Here is a 19,318-nt window from a genome sequence, read left to right as displayed (position 1 = left end):
TAAAATGATTATTAAACCCAATCTAGAAGTGATTATATATTATGGCTCAGTGTGGATTCTGCCTCAGAAATAACATTTAATAAAAGCCATTCTCCATTGTAATTATGTATGCCATAATTCGTTGCGTGCAGCAATGAAGACCCAATGCAGCCAAAAATAAATAAATTTATTTAAAAAAAAGGAGGTAAATTAGTATTTACCTATATAGAACACATGCCCTCTAGGAACTAATATTCTTTTATTCAAAATTTGAAAATAGTTTGTATCAGTAAAACCCACAGAGCACTAGGGCTTAACTTCAATCTCATCTTAATTTTATTACAATTTTCTAATAACTTTTTCCTTAAAAAGTTATAAAGAGTATGAAAATAAGTGTGACATTATGCATTCTAATTGTAAGGGACTTGTTAAATAAATGAAGGTAAATTCATTCAATAAAATATGATGCCACTCTTATAACTACATGTAAAAGAATAAAACTAGAACATTCTATAACACCACATACAAAAATAAACTCAAAACGGATTAAAGACCTAAATGTAAGACTGAAACCCATAAAACTCCTAGAAGAACACATAGGCAGAACACTCTGACAATTCGCAGCAATATTTGTTTGGATCTGTCTCCTAAGGCAAAGGAAACAAAAGCAAAAATAAACAAATGGGACCTAATTAAACTTAAAATCTTTTGCACAGCAAAGGAAACCATCAACAAAATAAAAAGACAACTTACTGAATGGGAGTAAATATTTGCAAATTATATTACTGATAAGGGATTAATATCCAGCATATATAAACAGCTCACATAACTCAACTTCAAAAAACGAACAACCTGATTAAAAAATGGGCAGAACTGAATAGACATTTTTCCAAAGAGGAAATGCAGGTAGCCAACAGGCACATGCAAAGACGTTCAACATTGCTAATCATCCAGAAAATGAAAATCAAAACCACAATGAGATATCACCTCACACCTATCAGAATGTCTATCATCAAAAAGAACACAAATGTTGGCAAGGATGTGGAGAAAAGCTAACCACCTCGTACACTGTTGGTGGGAATGTAAATTGGTTCAGCCACTGTGGAAAGCAGTATGGAGGGTTCTCAAAAAACTAAAAATAGTACTACCATATGACCCAGCAATTCCACTCCTGGATATATATCGGAAAAAACCAAAAACACTAATTTGAAAAGATACATGCACCCAATGTTCATAGCAGCATTATTTACAATTGCCAATATACTGGCACCTAAGTGTCCATCAACAGATGACTGGATAAAGAAGATGTGGTGAATATATATACAGTGGGAATACCTACTCAGCCATAAGAAAGAATGAAATTTTACCATTTGCAACAACATGGATCGACTTGGAGGGTATTATGCTGAGTGAAATATGTCTGACAAAGACAAATACTGTATGATATCACTTATGTAGAATCTAAAAAATAAAACAAACTCGTGAATATAACAAAAAAGAAACAGACTCACAGATACGGTTACCAGTAGGGTAAGGGTAGCGGGTAAGGGCAGGACAGGGGTAGGGGATTAAGAGGTACAAACTACTATGTATAAAATAAATAAGCTACTAGGGTATATTGTACAAAACAGGGAATATGGCCAATATTTTATAATAACTATTAACGGAGTATAGCCTTTAAAAATTGTGAATCACTGTATGGTGTACACCTGAAACTTATATAATATTGTATATCAACTATAACACAACAAAAAAAGGTAATCTACAAAAATAATAATACAATGCCACTCTTTAGTACTGATATAAAATGATTTCCAAGATTAAGTGCAAAACAAAACAAGGTACAGAATAGTATATATACTTATCTTCTGTAAGACAGAGGAGTAAATCCCCAAAATATATATAATTACTTGTATATGTGGAGATATCTCTAGAATAATACGTAAGAAACTAGTAACACTGGCTGTATCCAGGGAGGGTAAGTGGGTAGTTGGAGAACAAAGGTGGAAGGGAGTCTTTTCACTGTATATTAACTTTGCCTTTTGAATTATGTACCATGTCCAAGTATTATTTATTTTAGAAGGAAAAAAAAACTTCCTCTTTTGATATTCCCTATGTTGTATGGCTAACTCATCATTTTCTAAGCTCATTACTTCTTTCCTGGCACTATATTATCAATATGTAATGACATTTTTTTCAAATCAAATCAATACCCACTTAGCAGTGGGTCTCTAAGCTGCATGGCTTCTATGTGTTTTTATTTATGACAGCCTTTACAAGAACACTAAAATGAGACCGCCTACAGATTCCAAAACTGCTAAGTGCAAAGAAAGCTGAGATCTGCAAGTGTTTTCAAAATAGACCACAGGAGAAACCTCATGTGCCAGTTTTATTACTTGATTTAAAAAAAAAGTCTTCCTTTTAGAACTGAAGTTTTGTGTCACCTTTAATAGTCACCTTCCTATACAATTATCAAGATCCAATACTTCATTGTGCAAAGCATATTAGGATGTACGAATTTTTTTAAATAAAATTAACTCAATAAATTTTATGTGCGTGTTCTTTTCCATGAAGAAGAAAAAGAGAATAACACTGAAACAAATATATCCATATTCCTACCTTCAAAAATCTCTCATTGGTCAACAGTGCAACTTGCTTTTCTGAAGCTTGCTTTTCCACGTACCTAAAATTTTTACCATCCCATACACAAAAAGAGAAAATTAGAATTCTAAATATTTGAATAGTATATGGAAAGAAAGAACTATGTAGATTGGCGGCCACATTCTTTTATTTCTTCTCAAACATAAGTTCAAGATGACAGTCATGGTTTACGGTCATTTTTAACTCCTTAAAATCAGCTGCATTTCACAGTCTAGGGGTCTAATAATAAACAAAAGCCATAAACTCCAGAAATAGGAAATGTTATTTATAAAAAGTGACTCTGGAGAACCTGCAAATTATGTCTCCTTGTAAAAATATTTTTCTTTATGCCAAGTGTTCAAATCCAGCAAAGAAATGTCTCAATTAAAAACAAAAGTGTTTTATTTTGCTCTAAACAAAGAAGTTATTTTTCCCTCTACCCACTTCAAACATAACTGGGTCTGAGATCCCTTATTTTGCCCCAAACTCTTTTATAAGATGTGTTAAATATGTACTTCTCTTTTTACCTCCTAAACGATGGAAGACGTCGGATGTTTTCACATTGATTATCTGATAAAAAATTTATTCTTCTCTTGGCTTCTGGGAGATTACAGCACAGAACACTGAGGGGCTGGGAATAGAAATGTTCTAATAGAGAAAGCTGAAAGAAATGTGAAAATTAAATATATTTGCTGTATTTTGACAGTAAATCTTTTGTCCTACATTTGCTCAATTTTAAGGTTTTTTTTAAACAGCAAAAATATTTACGGCACTATTATATTTAATAATGTCACAATAGCAATGCAAATAATGCACAAATGGCTATATACTTTGAATATTTTAAGACTCCAATTTTGTCGACAAGGTCAGAAAATTGTAATGTCTGAAGTAGAAACTAAAAGAAACTAATATAAATAACTTAGCTATCTGCAGGAGCAACTCATTTACAATAACAGTAAATGTGGTGGGGATGTGACTGTGGTGTGAACTAATAGCCTAACAGATGCTCAAATACTCATAAGAAAATACCAATCTAGAATCAGTGTAAAAACTGGTCTGCTAAATAAATAAAAATGCTACAATAGCAGAAATTTTGCCTACTGATAAAAAACAATATGAAAAATGAGGGACGTCCAAAGAAAATATATCTTTTTAAATTTAGTTTTATTTCATGGAGGAAAAGATGGTACAGTATCTGGTAGATACATGTATTCCAGTCTAGAATGCTGTGGTCTCTGCAGTACAAGGGTGATTAATTTTCCAGATCCTACCATAATTTGTAAGATATATTTCACAAGACTATCCACATGTTAAAAGCTCTGAATCTAAGCAAGCTTCTCATGACCAGTTTGGTTTTTCCAGATACCTTGTACCAAAGAGACAGTTCCCTAGATAGTGGACAAAACACACCCTGGTCCCTGGAAAATAGCATTCCGCATCACAAATTAATAAATTAACATGCTAGCTTATATATCAGTCTTAAGGTATTTGAGCTTGATCCTTCGTGGGTAAACTGATAATGAATTTCTGAGCCTGTAGAGCTGAAGACCAGATATCCAAGGCAAGAGGAAATCCTCCAAAATAGTCCAAAATAGTCCATCCTCCAAAATAAGGCTATAAGGCAAAGGGCCAGCCTAACTTAGAAACAAGTACAAAATAGAAAGCAACTGTTCATGCCAGGTGCTGAAGTATTTTTGCACGTATCAACATGATCTTATTTCTTACTTATATATTTCCAATTATATTAATGTGATAATATTTATTCCAATGTTAACACTACTTTTTAAACATGAGAAAAGTAAAGACCAAACACGATAACGGACTTGCTGGGGAGGAGGAAAGGGACTAAGTCACATGAGTTACAGCAGAGCTACAGACAGGACAAGAACCCAGTAACACTTAAGTATTCGGTCCAAGTGTGTTCCCAATATTTGGGTCAATTAACAAGTTGGTTAACATATCCACCTAATAAGGGAAGGACTCAACCATATACCGAATGTATATGCCCTACTGCACCTTCTACAGAGAAGTAAAAACTTACACATATTTCCCATTGATGATTAGGAAAACTAGACAAATGGGGTCTAAAGACTCTGCCACTTATTAGCTGTGTGACCTTGGCCAAGCTACTTAACCTAAGCCTTTGTTTCTCCAAGTGCAAAACTGAGAATAATACATATTAATGAAGCAATGTTAATACTCAGCAAAATGCCTAGCATAAAAAAATTATCAGGAACCTATAAAATCATCTAATCAGATCCCTTCATTTTACAGATGAGAAAACTGAGAAACAGAAAGATTAAGTAATCTGGTTAATATGCTTTTCTTCACTCACTTTCTCAATGGTATTTGAGCCTACAGTTTATATTTTCTTTTCCTTTAACTTCAGTGATCTCTCCCCTCTATTGGTTTTCCTTGTTGTTTTTAGTCTCCTTTTCTGTTGCTCACTCACACAGTCAGCTTGCATTAGGGCTCTACTCCTGGTCCTTTCCTCACTCTAGGTGACTTCATCCTCATTACACAGCTTCAACCATCACCTTTTAATGATAAATCCTAAATATTTCTAGTCCAGATCTTTCTCCTGGGTACCAAACCTTTATATCCCACATGCCCTAAACTTACCATACATAAAAAGAAACTCATCCTTTTCTGACAAACTGGCTGTTTACTTTAGCATGTACACTTAATAAAGGGTACCAACCTCCAAACTATTTGCCAAGCTAGAACCTGTGTGTCTGTAAGATGCTCCTCTCTTACTCACCCTATCATCCACCGAGTAACAAGATTCTATCTCATCTTCAAATCTGTTTCCTTCTCCCTAGTCCCACTATCACTACCTGTTTCGCCCCTGTTGTATCTTATCTAGGTAACTGCAGTAGCCCTCTAACAGAGGTCTCTCCCTCTACTGGGGCCTTTCCAATTTTGACCCAGCTAGCTCCTGTTCCTTAGGATACACTTCTGTTCTCCTATGGACGCCCAGGCATGTTTCTTTAACAGCACTGACTACTCAGAACAGTAACCGCCATTCTACTCTTCTGCGTGCTTCACTAAATAAGCAATTTGAAGACAGAGATTTCTTGGTCCTCTGTATCTCCAGGGCTCAGCTTAGTGCTTGACTTAGAGTAGACCCGTGATAAACACTCATGAGTAAATAAACAAATGAGTAAAATGAAATGAATGAGAGAAATAAATTAGAAAGTTACATCTCAATTTCATTTAATTTTCCATATTGCTAAGGTAAATAATATTTTCTTGCTTTAAAATACTCTTTTTAAAAAGTCTAAGTTGAAAAAAATGACACATATTAGCCATAACAGCTTACTCTTATGTAATAAAATACTATAGTGTTTAATGTAGAGGAAGAACACATATGAGAAATAATTTATTATCTTCAAGGCACTACACAAACATGAGGTATTACCATATTGCACTTTTGTACTGAAGGTTACTAATACATAGGTTTTCATGAACCTGACAACTGGCATGTGTTCACGACTATACTTTGCTAAGTTATTTTAGGTAGTTGCCGAAAGAAGGAAATACTATCGACTTTGAAACAACTGGAGAATGGAGTCCTTTTTTAGATTAGGTGTTATGAAGCTAAGTTCATGAATTTTCTTCTTGAAATTTATGAAACTTTAGTGAAAATCCATTCACAATATATAGGAATAAATATAAATGAACACACACACATATGTGCAGGGCACAGCAAACTAGAGCCCATAGCCTATTTTTGTGTGGTCCAGGAACTACAAATTATTTTTATACCTTTATAAAGGGTTATTTTAAAAAAATAACAAGGGCTTTCCTGGTGGCGCAGTGGTTGAGAGTCCGCCTGCCGATGCAGGGGACACGGGTTCGTGCCCCGGTCCGGGAGGATCCCACATGCCGCGGAGCAGCTGGGCCCGTGAGCCATGGCCGCTGAGCCTGCACGTCCGGAGCCTGTGCTCCACAACGGGAGAGGCCACAGCAGTCAGAGGCCCGCATACCACACAAAAAAAATAAAAACTAAAAAAAGTAACAAGACTTTCAACAGAGACCACATGTAGCATGCAAAGCCAAAAATATTTAATATCTAGCCCTTTAGAGAAAAAGTTTGCTGACCCCTTATATATAGCATTTCCTAGGTAGAAAGTCCATTAGCATTCATCAGATTCTCAAAAATAAAGGCCCCTTCCTCCTCACCCCCAAATGGTTAAGAATCACTGGAATGGAGAGGTCTTTTTCCACTTTTGATATTCTAATTAACGTATTTTCTACATTTTGCTGCAAAGTAACAAAGGAACCATAGAATCTAGAATAATATAACTTGAACTTACTTATTCAGATTTTGCCATTTAAAATGCCCAATTATCACACTAAAAAGTCAGTCTGAAATAACATGCAAATTATTTAGAATCAGCTTACGAATTTTCAAACCCATTAGTGTCTTCTTACCTGAAGTCCTTTTATAAAGTTTTGGATTGAGAAATCATGATACAAAAAGATGTTGGTCAGAACCTGCAACACTTTTTCACTTAGTTTAAACGGAAATTGAGTTGTAAGAAGTAGCTGAAAGAGAAAAGGGAGGCAGGACATATTCCTGGTTAGTCTTCCCTCTTCATAAATATCAAGTATAAATAATGAGGCAACGAATGATACCAAAACACAGTACCTATGAAAGCTATACTAGTAGCTAGATTTTTTTAGGTCAGATATCAACCAAAATTTTAAATAAACTTATACAACAGTAACAACAACAAAAGAAGCTATTCATACTATATCTTCAGAATCACAGATATCCATCATCCTTCATTCAATTCCTAATTTTAAAAAATTCTATTAAAAAATATCATCTATACAAACTCTTTTCTCCCAACAGAAGCCACTGAAGAAACTGTAGGCTTTGGCAATTCTTGTTATTAAATTTCTTTTTCATCCATATTGATGCACATTAACGAAGAGTAACAACACATTATGTACTGTTGAATGAGAAACCCCAAATTAACAGGTGTCTATTTAAAAAATATTAAATAGCTGAATTTGCATTTCAATGGCCTACACTGAAGATTTTACATCTGAAAACAAAAAGTCATACTAGGCTTTTCAAACAGAAACAGAGTGATAGAAGGCCAACTGAATTTGGAAACAACCTAGCAACTTTAAGTACTGTAGCTGGAAAAAATTTCCCTAAAGTCAGTGGCTACCACCTTTAAGGGAAAAAAATGCAGAAGTGGTTACTAAAAAAGTGGAAGGTGGTCGTTAGTTTACCTTACAGAGCAGCACAAAGGACATCTTCAAGGAGGTGAGTTTAGCAACAGTTCATGGAAGGTCACTACTAAAGAACAGTATTTCCACTTAGGTAGAAACATAGAGGTAAGGTCTGGGAAGGCGTTGGTATTTACTTTTTGTCACGAGCAGTATGACAGGAAAGAGTCCATGAAAAACTTCAAATCATTTAATATAAAATGTAAGGGTGGGGCTTCCCTGGTGGTGCAGTGGTTGAGAGTCCGCCTACCGATGCAGGGGACACGGGTTCGTGCCCCGGTCCAGGAAGATCCCACATGCCACGGAGCGGCTGGGCCTGTGAGCCATGGCCGCTGAGCCTGCGCGTCCGGAGCCTGTTGCTCCGCAACGGGAGAGGCCACAACAGTGAGAGGCCCGCATACCGCCAAAAAAAAAAAAAAAAAAAAAATGTAAGGGTGAAAACATTGTTATTGTTACTAGGAAGTCATTAAATTCTGCAAATATTTATTTTAAAAACCTGTAAGTTTCTATTGAGTAATGACTGGTTGATAGATAAATAGGTAGGTAGATATAGAAAGATATGATCATTCTTTTCATAAAGCTTATATTTTAAGTGAAGAGGTAATACTATACATGAGAAAATCATTAAATAAAAATAGTAAAATATGTGAAGTAATATATACAATATCATACTGAGAAATTTATCACTAACATTTATAAACTATCCATGGCAGTTTTCGTTTCATCCTATTTCACTGGTAACATTTTTTCTTTTTACCTTATCAAGTACTGTAGTCAGGTGCTCCTTGCAAGACAAAGACTGGAATAGTTCTATACACAATAGAGATGATACTGCATGAGGAAGCATCCGATGGACGACAACAGGAGACGTGGCGATCCCAAAAATGAGTATTAGTGGAAATTCATGTAGATGCTGACTAGTATTTCAAAGGAAGATGCAAAAGTGGAATGTCTTTAGCAAATATATTTCAATACACCATGGTTTAAAATAAGACCACCTTTATTTTCAGGCCTACTTTATAAGACATTGCTAAGGAAGATCATTCTAAATAATAAAAATTTTTAGGTCACTCATTTTCCTCTGTTACAGTAACACAGAAATAGTTATTTCCCAGACATTCTAGCTCTGAAATCAATCTATTAATAGATCCTCTCATTTTAGCAATAAGAACATAGTGGTCCAGAGAGATCAACTGCTTCCCTCTAAGGTTATACAAAAACAAGTGTTGGAAGAGGCGTTAGATGCTATTCATCCTCTATTCATCCTCTCGCCCAAAGTTTGAGCCCTACTTAGTCACAGTGAGACATCTAGACTATGCTTTAAGAGTTCAGTAACATGAAGGTCACTAATTTTCAAGGTAACTTATTCTATTTATGGACGTTTCTAACAGACACTATGCCACCCCAGCATAACAGCTAAGCTTTAGAAAACTTTTCTTACAAATAGGTAAGATATTTTTAATGGACATCATTAAAAAAATATTACATTCTTTCCCCACAGTCTTAACTCAAACTTATTGAACATGATTTATTCTTAGCATTACCAATATGAACATAAATGACTTCCACAGAGTAAAACATCAATACCCCTGAGGGCTATTATAGGTCAGAGCCCTCCGTATCGTAGCTGATAATTTTGCTTGTTCCCTCTTATTAGCTATTGCTTTTCAGTATTCTAGCTGTATGCAGTTCTACTTTCATAGTACTGAAGTATTTGAACTATCTTACTGTTTAAGTTCTTCTTTCTTACTTTTGATGGTAAAAGTAGTCACAAGTCTGAGTTCCAAAAAAGCACAGCTTTTCTGTCACTATTCTGTATTGTGCATTTTTTCAGCATGTTAATCAGTTCAGTGTTAGCATTAAGAAAAGTCTTAGGATCTGGAAATCTTAGTTTCAAATGGGGAAGAAAAAGACTATCAAAGTAGGAATTATTATTAGATTATCACACAGTACAACTTTAGGCAAATGTAGCCATAACTATTAAGCAAGTTAACATACAGAAGAAACCAAATTAATTTATATTGTAAAAAATGTACCATGGGAAAAGCATGTCACTGGGTTTTTTAATAGGGTTATTTAGGGCTTCCCTGGTGACACACTGGTTGAGAATCCGCCTGCCAGTGCAGGGGACACGGGTTCGATCCCTGGTCTGGGAAGATCCTACATGCCGCGGAGCAGCTAAGCCCATGAGCCACAACTACCGAGCCTGTGCTCTAGAGCCCATGAGCCACAACTACTGAGCCCGTGTGCTGCAACTACTGCAGCCTGTGCACCTACAGCCCATGCTCCGCAACAAGAGAAGCCCCCACAATAAGAAGCCCGCGCACTGCAACAGAGACCCAACACAGCCAAAAATAAACAAATAAATAAATAAAACTTGTAAAAAATGGGTTTTTACTTCAATTCCAAGTCTCACAGGATTTCCTTGAAGACCCAATAAGATCATAAAAGTAGTTTCTCATTAGAAATACCATATAAAATAATGTTATTTAAAAAAACATTCTTGCTCAGTAGAGCCATATGTAACTCAGAGCTTCTAAGGGTGGACAGGTATCAGAAAATAAGACATGACAAAAATGTCTCAACCTGGAGTAGTTCATCCATCTAGCGGGCAAGTACGAAACAGACAACTTTGGTGAGAGAAACTACACTTTATACTGCCTTATCATTCTAATTAAAAACTGGTTAACTTTTGATTCTCATTTTTGGATCAAAAAGCAAATGAAAATCGTATAGGAGGTGTTCAAACATTCAATTTTATAAGGAATTTGAAATCATCCTGGTTTCAATCCATTAGTATTAAAATGAGGGGTAAACTGCTACTCATTTTCTCTGCAAAAGGTTGCTTTTTGATTAAAGTTGTATGTTTTCTTAATAAGAAGAATTTTGCAAAAAAAAGCCAGAAGATATGCCATCTACCTGCTGATAATTATAAAGTCTTGGAGTACTTTTGTGGTGAAGCTTTCCATATCCTTTAAGATAAGCACAACAGGAGGAGACTGCCATTGGCTAGGAGGAGTCCTCTTTTTTCTTGGCATTTTTACGTCAGTCTTCTTTTAAGCCATTGTGGAAAGAAGGAGTTAAAAGTAAACTTTACTACCCAAACAATGTTATAATGCCACAAGTTGATATATCTTCCATCATATTTCACAGTAACATTGTTTCTTTTATTTCTCCCACATAATAAAGAGAAATTCATTTCAACAGTTATTAGCAGACTCTTTCTGTGTCTGACATGGGAATAATAACCAAGAAGAAAAAAGTTCAGTAAAATCTATAATTCATATGAAATATTTATATTTTCTGCTATCTGAGAAAATGACAGGAAAAGCATGGGGAGACGAGAGTATTTTCTATAAAATTGATTTTCTGTTAGTACAATGTTATATTTTGCTTTGCTTTGGAGTGAGAACCAGTACTTTTCATTAAAAACTGTAATGAATAACACTACATGCTGCTCTACTATTATGAAATTTCAAGTTGAAAAGCATCTTAAATGTCATCTGGTCCAATCCCAATCTTTTAAAGATTTCTGACCTAAATTGCAGGCAGTATTTGATTTCTAGAAAAATCTAAAACTGTGGATCAAATTAAGATATTATGGTAAGCATTAGACCCAGTTTAGTCCCTATATAAAGCAAAATAAACTTCACTTACGATGACTTCAGCAAATACGTTCTGCAGAAAATGTCACCACAGTAACTTTTCCCATACTATCTGGCTACACAGCATCATAAACTAAGGCTGTGGTTTTATGGTGCAGTTATCCATGAATCATCTAGGTTATTTAGTTTCACCAGAGACTGTCATGGTAGAATGAGACTTCTATTTATGTATTTGCTTGTTAAACATACTTTACTTACAGAGCATTTATTCCTCAAGAATTCTAAATATGGAACAAAGGAGATTTACATATATATTATATATGTGTGTGTGCGTGTGTGCGTGTGTGTGTGTATGACAATTCCTCATCAAACTAAGTCGACAGTGGGTACTGAAAGCATGGTTCTACTGCACCAAAGTAAATACTGAACCTAAGAGATAATATGTTAAAGATAAAGACATTAAAGATAGAGATAGAATCTCCAGCAGAACAAATTCCTGATGCTGTTTTGTCATTAGATGACATTCTCCCACAAATAAAATGGCCTCGTAAGACCCTAAACACCTCCCAGGAATTAGGCTACATACTGATAAAAGAAAATTTCTAAATTCTAGTAGCCTTAGGAAAAATAAGTAGCTTCTATTAAATTAACAGCAAGTGCCACATAAACGTATCCTTATTAGAACAAAACAGTACTATGTTTACTATAATTCCAGATCTCTTCAATCATATGCCAATTTCCTGGCAAAAAACTGTCAGTTTACATTTACCTGTGTGACACTCATATACCAAGTGGAAAGAGAATCCATTGAATAATGTATCTTTTTCTGGGTGACCTGAACACTTTCTTTCTCTTTGGATTGCACGTCTACATTGCAGTCCATCAACTGTGAGGCCAGCTTTTGCAAAAAATGTTTCATATCTGCAGAACATAAAACACAAGAAAGCATATCCCATTAAAACACATCTAAAACACCTGAAACTTCTTGATCAGTATATTACACTATTTGGGTAGAATGTGTTTTTCTACACTTAACCTAATGTAACATTTAACATATTAACTATTGAGGTTCATTAGTATCCTCTCCCTAATATTTTAATTTCATTCATTCAGACTAACACTAGGCCAAAGTTTATGTTTATTGTCTGTAATAAAAGTGTTACCTAAACAAATGTGCAAACATGAAAACTATAAATTATATTAGGAATAATATGTATTTAAATTACACTGGACAGCAAAAGGTTTTTAAGACCCCTAAGACGACATCGACAGTGTTATTTACATAAGCTATTTTACTGATTACAACTCTTTCTTATAGTCATTTTTAAAGATGCCCTAAGGGCTTTTACTTAATTCCAAACAGTTTATGAATATGAACATAAATATAAGCACTTAAAGCCCTTGTATCAGCCCAAATCTAAGCACATTTTACTCTATTAGTGTCTACATCCTTTATGATTTAATGGCTCCAGATACCCAAGATTAGCTCTGGCAATGGACTGCTTTTTACCACGGTGGCCTTTCAAAGTGGGATAATAAGATGATTTGAGGCTGTATATATGAGCCTATGTATGTAGTCTCTTCTCTGTTGGGCTAAATAAGAGATCCTCAGCTTATTAAACTTATTAAAATTTTACTGGGTTCAGAAAACATCTTGTGAGTGCCTGGACTATTACTGGAGGTGAAGCTGATTGGTAGGGGTGGGGCCAGAATAAACTAAAGCGGCAGAATCCTACAATAGTCAAGATTACGCCAGAGGCATTAAACCTCATCCTGCCAAAAATGTAGTGCCATGCTCCTCCCGCAAATAAAAAAGGATAAAGAAAGCTAGAGAGATGGACGGACGGAAGAGATATGTAACATCTCATCAAGGTTGTTATATTATTTATACTTCACCTGGGCAATCTTTAGCTTGCAATGAAACTACATATGGAGTAACATTATTCTGAAGGACTTCTGTTAGACTTCTGAATGTTAAATCATGATCTGTTACATTCACACCTATGGGATAATAAATCAATATTACACCATCATTTTTATCATTAATAATTTAACAACAAGAAAAGCCATTTAACATGTCATAAGTTAAAATATTTTAAAAACATGATTAATAATAGAAACTAAGAAAACATACTGCATAAATGAAGAGCTCTCCATTAAAAAGATACATATAGAGGCACACACTATACTTATCAGGAAAGGTATTTAGCACGACTTTTTAAAAAAAATCTACTGGGGATGTGTAGTTGACCCTTGAAAACATTTTAAAAGCAATTTCAAATTCATCAAGAGCTCTTTAAAATAATCATTCAAAAACAAGGGCCTTACTGTGACCCTGACTTAACAACTGAGAAGAATCCAATCATTAATAGCAATTCTATTAATGATCTTAGTAGTAAATACAAAAGGTAAGTGTATACTAGGGGAAGAGTCTAAAAACAAATTAAAACTTCAAGTCCTTTAAGTATTTACTGAATCCCTGGTTCTCATTTCCACAAATCAGTTTTAGTGCTCTGCATGCAGGTATCAGAGTTGAGTGGAAATTTCCCCACTACTTTGGAAAAAATTCTATTCACTGATACCTTCCCTAATGTCACAATCTGTGACTTCTAGAAAGTGCTTTGGTGCTTAGAAAGTGCTTTAGTGCCAGCAGCAGACATCTTGAAACTGTTTGAGACTTGCTACTATAAAACTTCAACTGCTTGGAATATCGTATTTTAATGCATATATGTGGAACCTAGAAAAATGGTACAGATGAACCGGTTTGCAGGGCAGAAATAAAGAGACACAGATGCAGAGAACAAACGTATGGCACAAAGGGGGGAAAGTGGCGGGGAGGGGGTGGTGGTGGGATGAACTGGGAGATTGGGATTGACATGTATACACTAATATGTATAAAATGGATAACTAATAAGAACCTGCTGTATAAAAAAATAAAATAAAATTCAAAAATTCAACAACAACAACAAAAACTTCAAGTGCTTGGAAGGAAAAGAAAAAGTTCAGAATCTTCCAGACCACCAGTAAGCAAATTTTTTTTCTAGGAGACAAATAAAAATGCAGGCCGGCTATTTTAAAATGGACATATATACGTTTTTGAAAACAGAAAATGTATAACTGTGTAACTGTATAAGTATTCTTTGAGTACAGATATCAAAATGGTATTTAGCACGCATTATGGTCTAGGAATGTGATACTGCATCACTGAACAAATTTGGGAGTTTAATAAAAATATTGGCTTCTCTTGTCTTTCACTGACAGACTTTATTAGCTATTTAACACTATGTTCCTTAAAACAATGGATTTGCCTATTGAAAATAAGATAATCAACAATGTCTTCAACTGGAAAAATGTTCTCCTCAGACCACTGACTTTGAAACTTATGATTTCCATTAGCTTCTTTTCTCCTTATGACAGCAGGCAGAGAAGGGATTTAAACAGTTATCTCACAACAATCTATCAGGCCCTCCCTCTTGACAGTGTTTCCCCCACTCTACTTCCAATTGCTGTAACCTGGCGGGAGAGAATCAAAGCACCCAACAGTACAAGCCAGCCATCACTGGGCCTCAGTTTCTCATCCATAAATGGAAGGGGTTTGAAATTAAGTGGCAAGCTGCACTGAAAACCTGGTCCACAGCATTATAAAAATCATTCCCTGGAGTCTTGTTACTCAGAGGGATCCTGGGATTGGCAATATGGGCATTACCTGGAAGCCTGTTAGAAATGCAGTTTCCAGCCCCACCCTAGACCTATTAACGAAAATCTCTATTTACTAAGATCCCCTGGAGGTTATCTGTAGGTATCATTAAGGTTTGAGAAGTACTGCCCTGAATATCAGGAATACGATTTAGGTATTGAACAGTATTAGAGGCAGTATTAAACAACAGAATTAATTTCTTATCTCAGAGCTCACTAGTATAAAAACCTTGAATAAACAACAAATTGGAAATACAATGAAGAGTATGTTTGGAATCCAAATAAATCCAACTTTCCTTTCAGAAGGAATGAAGAAAATTTGCTAATATTCCAAAGAAATTTTTTCCATTATCATGCAATCCAGATGTTTGGTTAAAATGGGATATTAATGATGGATACTTAAGTATGTAAAAAGTTTACAATCTACAATCTGAAAGCAACTTATATATAGTTCATCCAAACCCCCTTCACACCATTAATATTAATACAACATTACAAAACAATCCAAGATTGAAAAAATAAGCACAGGGAAATAAAATTAAGGTCACAGAGTAATTTCATTGAAGATATGATAAAGTATAAAAATTGTATCTATCAACATACTGGTAGTTTCTTTATTACTGAATTCAAATCTCAGATTCAAATAACTAAGGAAGAAAGAGTAACACAAATATATTTCCCCTTCATTTTTCTGACAAAAAGGTGAGGAGGGTACTAACTAACCCTAAATCAATTTCTTTTAATTTACAGATGTATGGTCAGTATAAGGAACTTTTATTCGTTTTGGAAGTATGCAAACTTTAACTGGTTTAATTCTGTAAATGAAAAAGACAAAACAAGTTTATCAGAACAGGTGATTCCCACTATTCTCAACAACAAAACCACTATTACAAAAAACAAACACACACATATGTACCTAGAACAAGAGCAGCAGTTGGAATTTCTCTGAGTTTTATTTGACAGCCCCAGTCTCTTGAATTCTTCTGGAACCCAGAATGAGACTTCTGAAGAAATTCAATTAGACTGTCAAACAGGTTTTTATTTAATTCCTCTTGTAGTCGCTACAAAAAAACCCACAAAACTTTATGAATTACTTTTAGCAGTAATCTGATACATCTTTCCAAGTTTGGGAAAGGAAACTGTCATGATTTCAATTCCAAAGATCACATGTAAAATAATTATAAGATAGATGAAATTAAAAATTGTTTTTCCATAAATCTCCAGTGAGCAGTGCTTTGAATTCCCTCCTTAAAGAATCTCATTTATTCATTCAACAAACATTTACTAACCACCTTACAAATGAAAGAGTCTCTTCCCTAAAAAAAGTGAAAAAAATGAGCTAGAGCACTTACAATTAAATTGAAATACATTGCATAGAGTGCTATGATAATATAGGAACAAAGAGTAGGATCATCCACCTTAAGCTGATCAGGTGATATATTTGAGCCAAAGAATTAGAGCAAGTGATGCAGGAGGTGATGGTGGACGAAAGAAAGTTAAGAAGGAATGGGGAGTGGAGGAGGCAATCAAGGAAGAAAGCACAAAACATCTGGGGAACCACAGATATAGCTAAGAATAAGAACATGAGAAGTGGCCAGGAACAAGGCTGGACAAATACTCAAGGGACTGTACCAAGGAAATATATATTCGATGTTAAACGGTTTAGATTTTGTACTGTGGGGAGAACCATTAAAGGGATTTGGAGCAGAGGCATGATTAAATCAACGTTAAGAAGGGTTCACCTGGCAGTACTATGAAGGCCAGATTGGAGGGGACTGGAGGGGCTGTACTGGTAGTGGGGCTGGAAAACCCCTGCAGCCTGGATCTGCCTGATGGGATTTGGCCAATGGTGGCATAGGGACTAATGACAGACCAGAAGGGTGTGACATCAGAGGCAGGGACATCAGTTAAGGGGAGACTATGACAATCTATTATGACCATTTAGGTTTCCTAAACTAGAAATCACAAACCCAAATTACTTCAAGCGTTCTAAGGAATACATGAAGGGGCAAAGCCGCCAGGTGTAAAGCAGTAGAGAGTGGTGGGAAGCAGTAACAAACTGGAAAGTGCATAACCCTCCAAAGGCATTAAAAAACAGGAAACACAATCCTGTGTTGGTCGAACAAAACAAGTTCCTTCAAAATGTTGGCCCTACATCTACAAATCTGCTACAGCGGAGAAACTTTTCAGGGCTGAAATATAAAGAACATGGTAACTGAATATGAGGATGAGGGAATGAAGTGGCTTACAAATAGCTTGATTTCTTACTTGTGTAACTGAATGGATAATTAAAGGAGTGCCACCATGTGAAAGCTGTGAGAACATGTAAAGGGCCTGTGCGTTAGCAGCGATAATTATAAACATATGTTCCAATACCTGAAGCTATGCTTAATTGAAACATAAGGGTTTTTTATTTTTTTTAGGATATACAGATTACGCTTAACCAAGATTACATATATTTCATCAACACTCTTATAAACTGGTAGAAAGGAAAATGGGAAGGAACAAATATGAGATTTATGATATTAAGGAAATGTTAAGCTATTAATAAAAAGTAGTCACCTCAGTTTCAGATTTCATCTGCTGCCATATCAACTGGTAAGTTTCAAAGCGAAGCTTACTGTCCTCAGACTCATTTTTCCCTTTATTAAAATAGTCCTCTAAAAACACAGAAGGAAATAAGTCAGTTTCTTTTTTACATAATAATAGAAAAATCTCTGTGCAAAGTAAGTGATGGGTTGAATTTTTTTTTACAAGTATCAAAAATATATATATTTGGGGATAGGTAACATTCAATATCCTTTATATTTAATTTTATTTATATATCTTATATTTTTACTATATTAATGGCATTTGTAAGTTTAAAAATCTTTTTAATTTTTTGACTGTATTTCTATCATTTACTTTTGAACTTCTTAATGGTTTTGGTTTGAGGTATATACATTTAATATTAATGTATTTTCATTATCTGCTCTTATGCTAAGGCTCTGTATACTTTGCTTCACATATTTGCTTTGAACTCTCCTTTATTAAATGATTCTTATTACTACTATTCTTATTCTTTGCTTAGCTGAAATAGTTTAGTGCAGCCTTTTATTTAGTCTGTATTTTATATCCTTCTTGAATGGCTTCCTCTAAATGATTAGCCATTTATCAACACACTATTTATTGCAATGGTTTTCAAACTTTAAACCATGATCCATATTAAGGAACACATTTTACATCATAATCCAATACACGTGAATCTAAGAAAAACAAAAACAGAAGTCCCATAAAACAATACTTCTCGTTATCATGTGACAGCAAATGCTTTCTCTTCTGTTTTTTAAAACTATCAAGATCCACTAAACTGATTTCATGATGCACACTTGGGTTATAACTTTCAGTTTGAAAGAGATGCACTTATTGGATAATCCGTCCTTTCTCCCACCCATGTCAGATGCCCTTATTGTCTGAATACTTACATATGCACTTGAAACTGTTTTTGAACTTCTTTTGTTCTACTGAATCCAGTTCTACTCCCATGGCAGTCCTGAACTCCTGTAACTGTTAGAGCTTTGTAGTGCATCCTAACATCAAACAGATCCAGAGCTTCCTCCCAGCGCCACCAAACATTATTCTCTTTCAAAAAAATTTAAGGGCTTCCCTGATGGCCCAGTGGTTAAGAATCCACCTGCCAATGCAGGGGACACAGGTTCGAGCCCTGGTCCGGGAAGATCCCACATGCTGCGGAGCAACTAAGCCCATGCGCCACAGCTGAGCCTGCACGCCACAACCGCTGAGCCCGCATGCCACAACTACTGAAGCCCGCGCACCTAGAGCCCGTGCTCTACAACAAGAGAAGCCACCACAATGAGAAGCCCGCGCACCACAACAAAGAGTAGCCCCTGCTCGCTGCAACTAGAGAAAGCCCATGCGCAACAGCGAAGACCCAACACAGACCTAAATAAATAAAATAATTTTTAAAAATTTAAGACATTCTCCCAAATTAAATTTGTCATTTCTCAAAATTATTACCCTGGTGTTTGACTGGATAAAATAAAATCTGTAGATTGATTTGGGGAAAATGACATTTTTAAATACGTTTCAAAAAAGTCACATCCCAAAACACTACAGGTCTCTTTTTTTATAATCAAATAGTTTACATGCCT

The 19,318-nt window shown here is 35.2% G+C and overlaps 1 protein-coding gene across 8 annotated transcripts in view; it reads right to left on the bottom strand.

Annotated features, from left to right (window-relative positions):
- The window catches only part of ORC3 (origin recognition complex subunit 3), a 66,473-nt gene that overhangs the window by 41,597 nt on the left and 5,558 nt on the right, over positions 1-19,318 (bottom strand). For 5 of the 8 annotated variants that reach the window (XM_079938811.1, XM_079938808.1, XM_079938815.1 and 2 more), the window contains 9 exons: positions 17,730-17,827; positions 16,084-16,228; positions 13,368-13,472; positions 12,241-12,392; positions 10,786-10,919; positions 8,624-8,783; positions 7,057-7,170; positions 3,147-3,280; positions 2,599-2,662 (listed from right to left, as the gene is read on the bottom strand). In XM_079938811.1, the coding sequence (XP_079794937.1) occupies positions 2,599-2,662; positions 3,147-3,280; positions 7,057-7,170; positions 8,624-8,783; positions 10,786-10,919; positions 12,241-12,392; positions 13,368-13,472; positions 16,084-16,228; positions 17,730-17,747 (1,026 nt within the window). In that variant the 5' untranslated portion in view covers positions 17,748-17,827. The remainder of the gene's footprint in view (positions 1-2,598; positions 2,663-3,146; positions 3,281-7,056; positions 7,171-8,623; positions 8,784-10,785; positions 10,920-12,240; positions 12,393-13,367; positions 13,473-16,083; positions 16,229-17,729; positions 17,828-19,318) is intronic. The other 3 variants (XM_079938809.1, XM_079938810.1, XM_079938814.1) reach the window with 3 other exon arrangements.

Source organism: Stenella coeruleoalba, assembly GCF_951394435.1.
Source record: "Stenella coeruleoalba genome assembly, chromosome: 12".
NCBI classification, from domain to species: Eukaryota; Metazoa; Chordata; class Mammalia; order Artiodactyla; family Delphinidae; genus Stenella; species Stenella coeruleoalba.
Note: the sequence above shows the minus strand (reverse complement) of the source record. Positions and strands in the feature narration are given on the sequence as shown.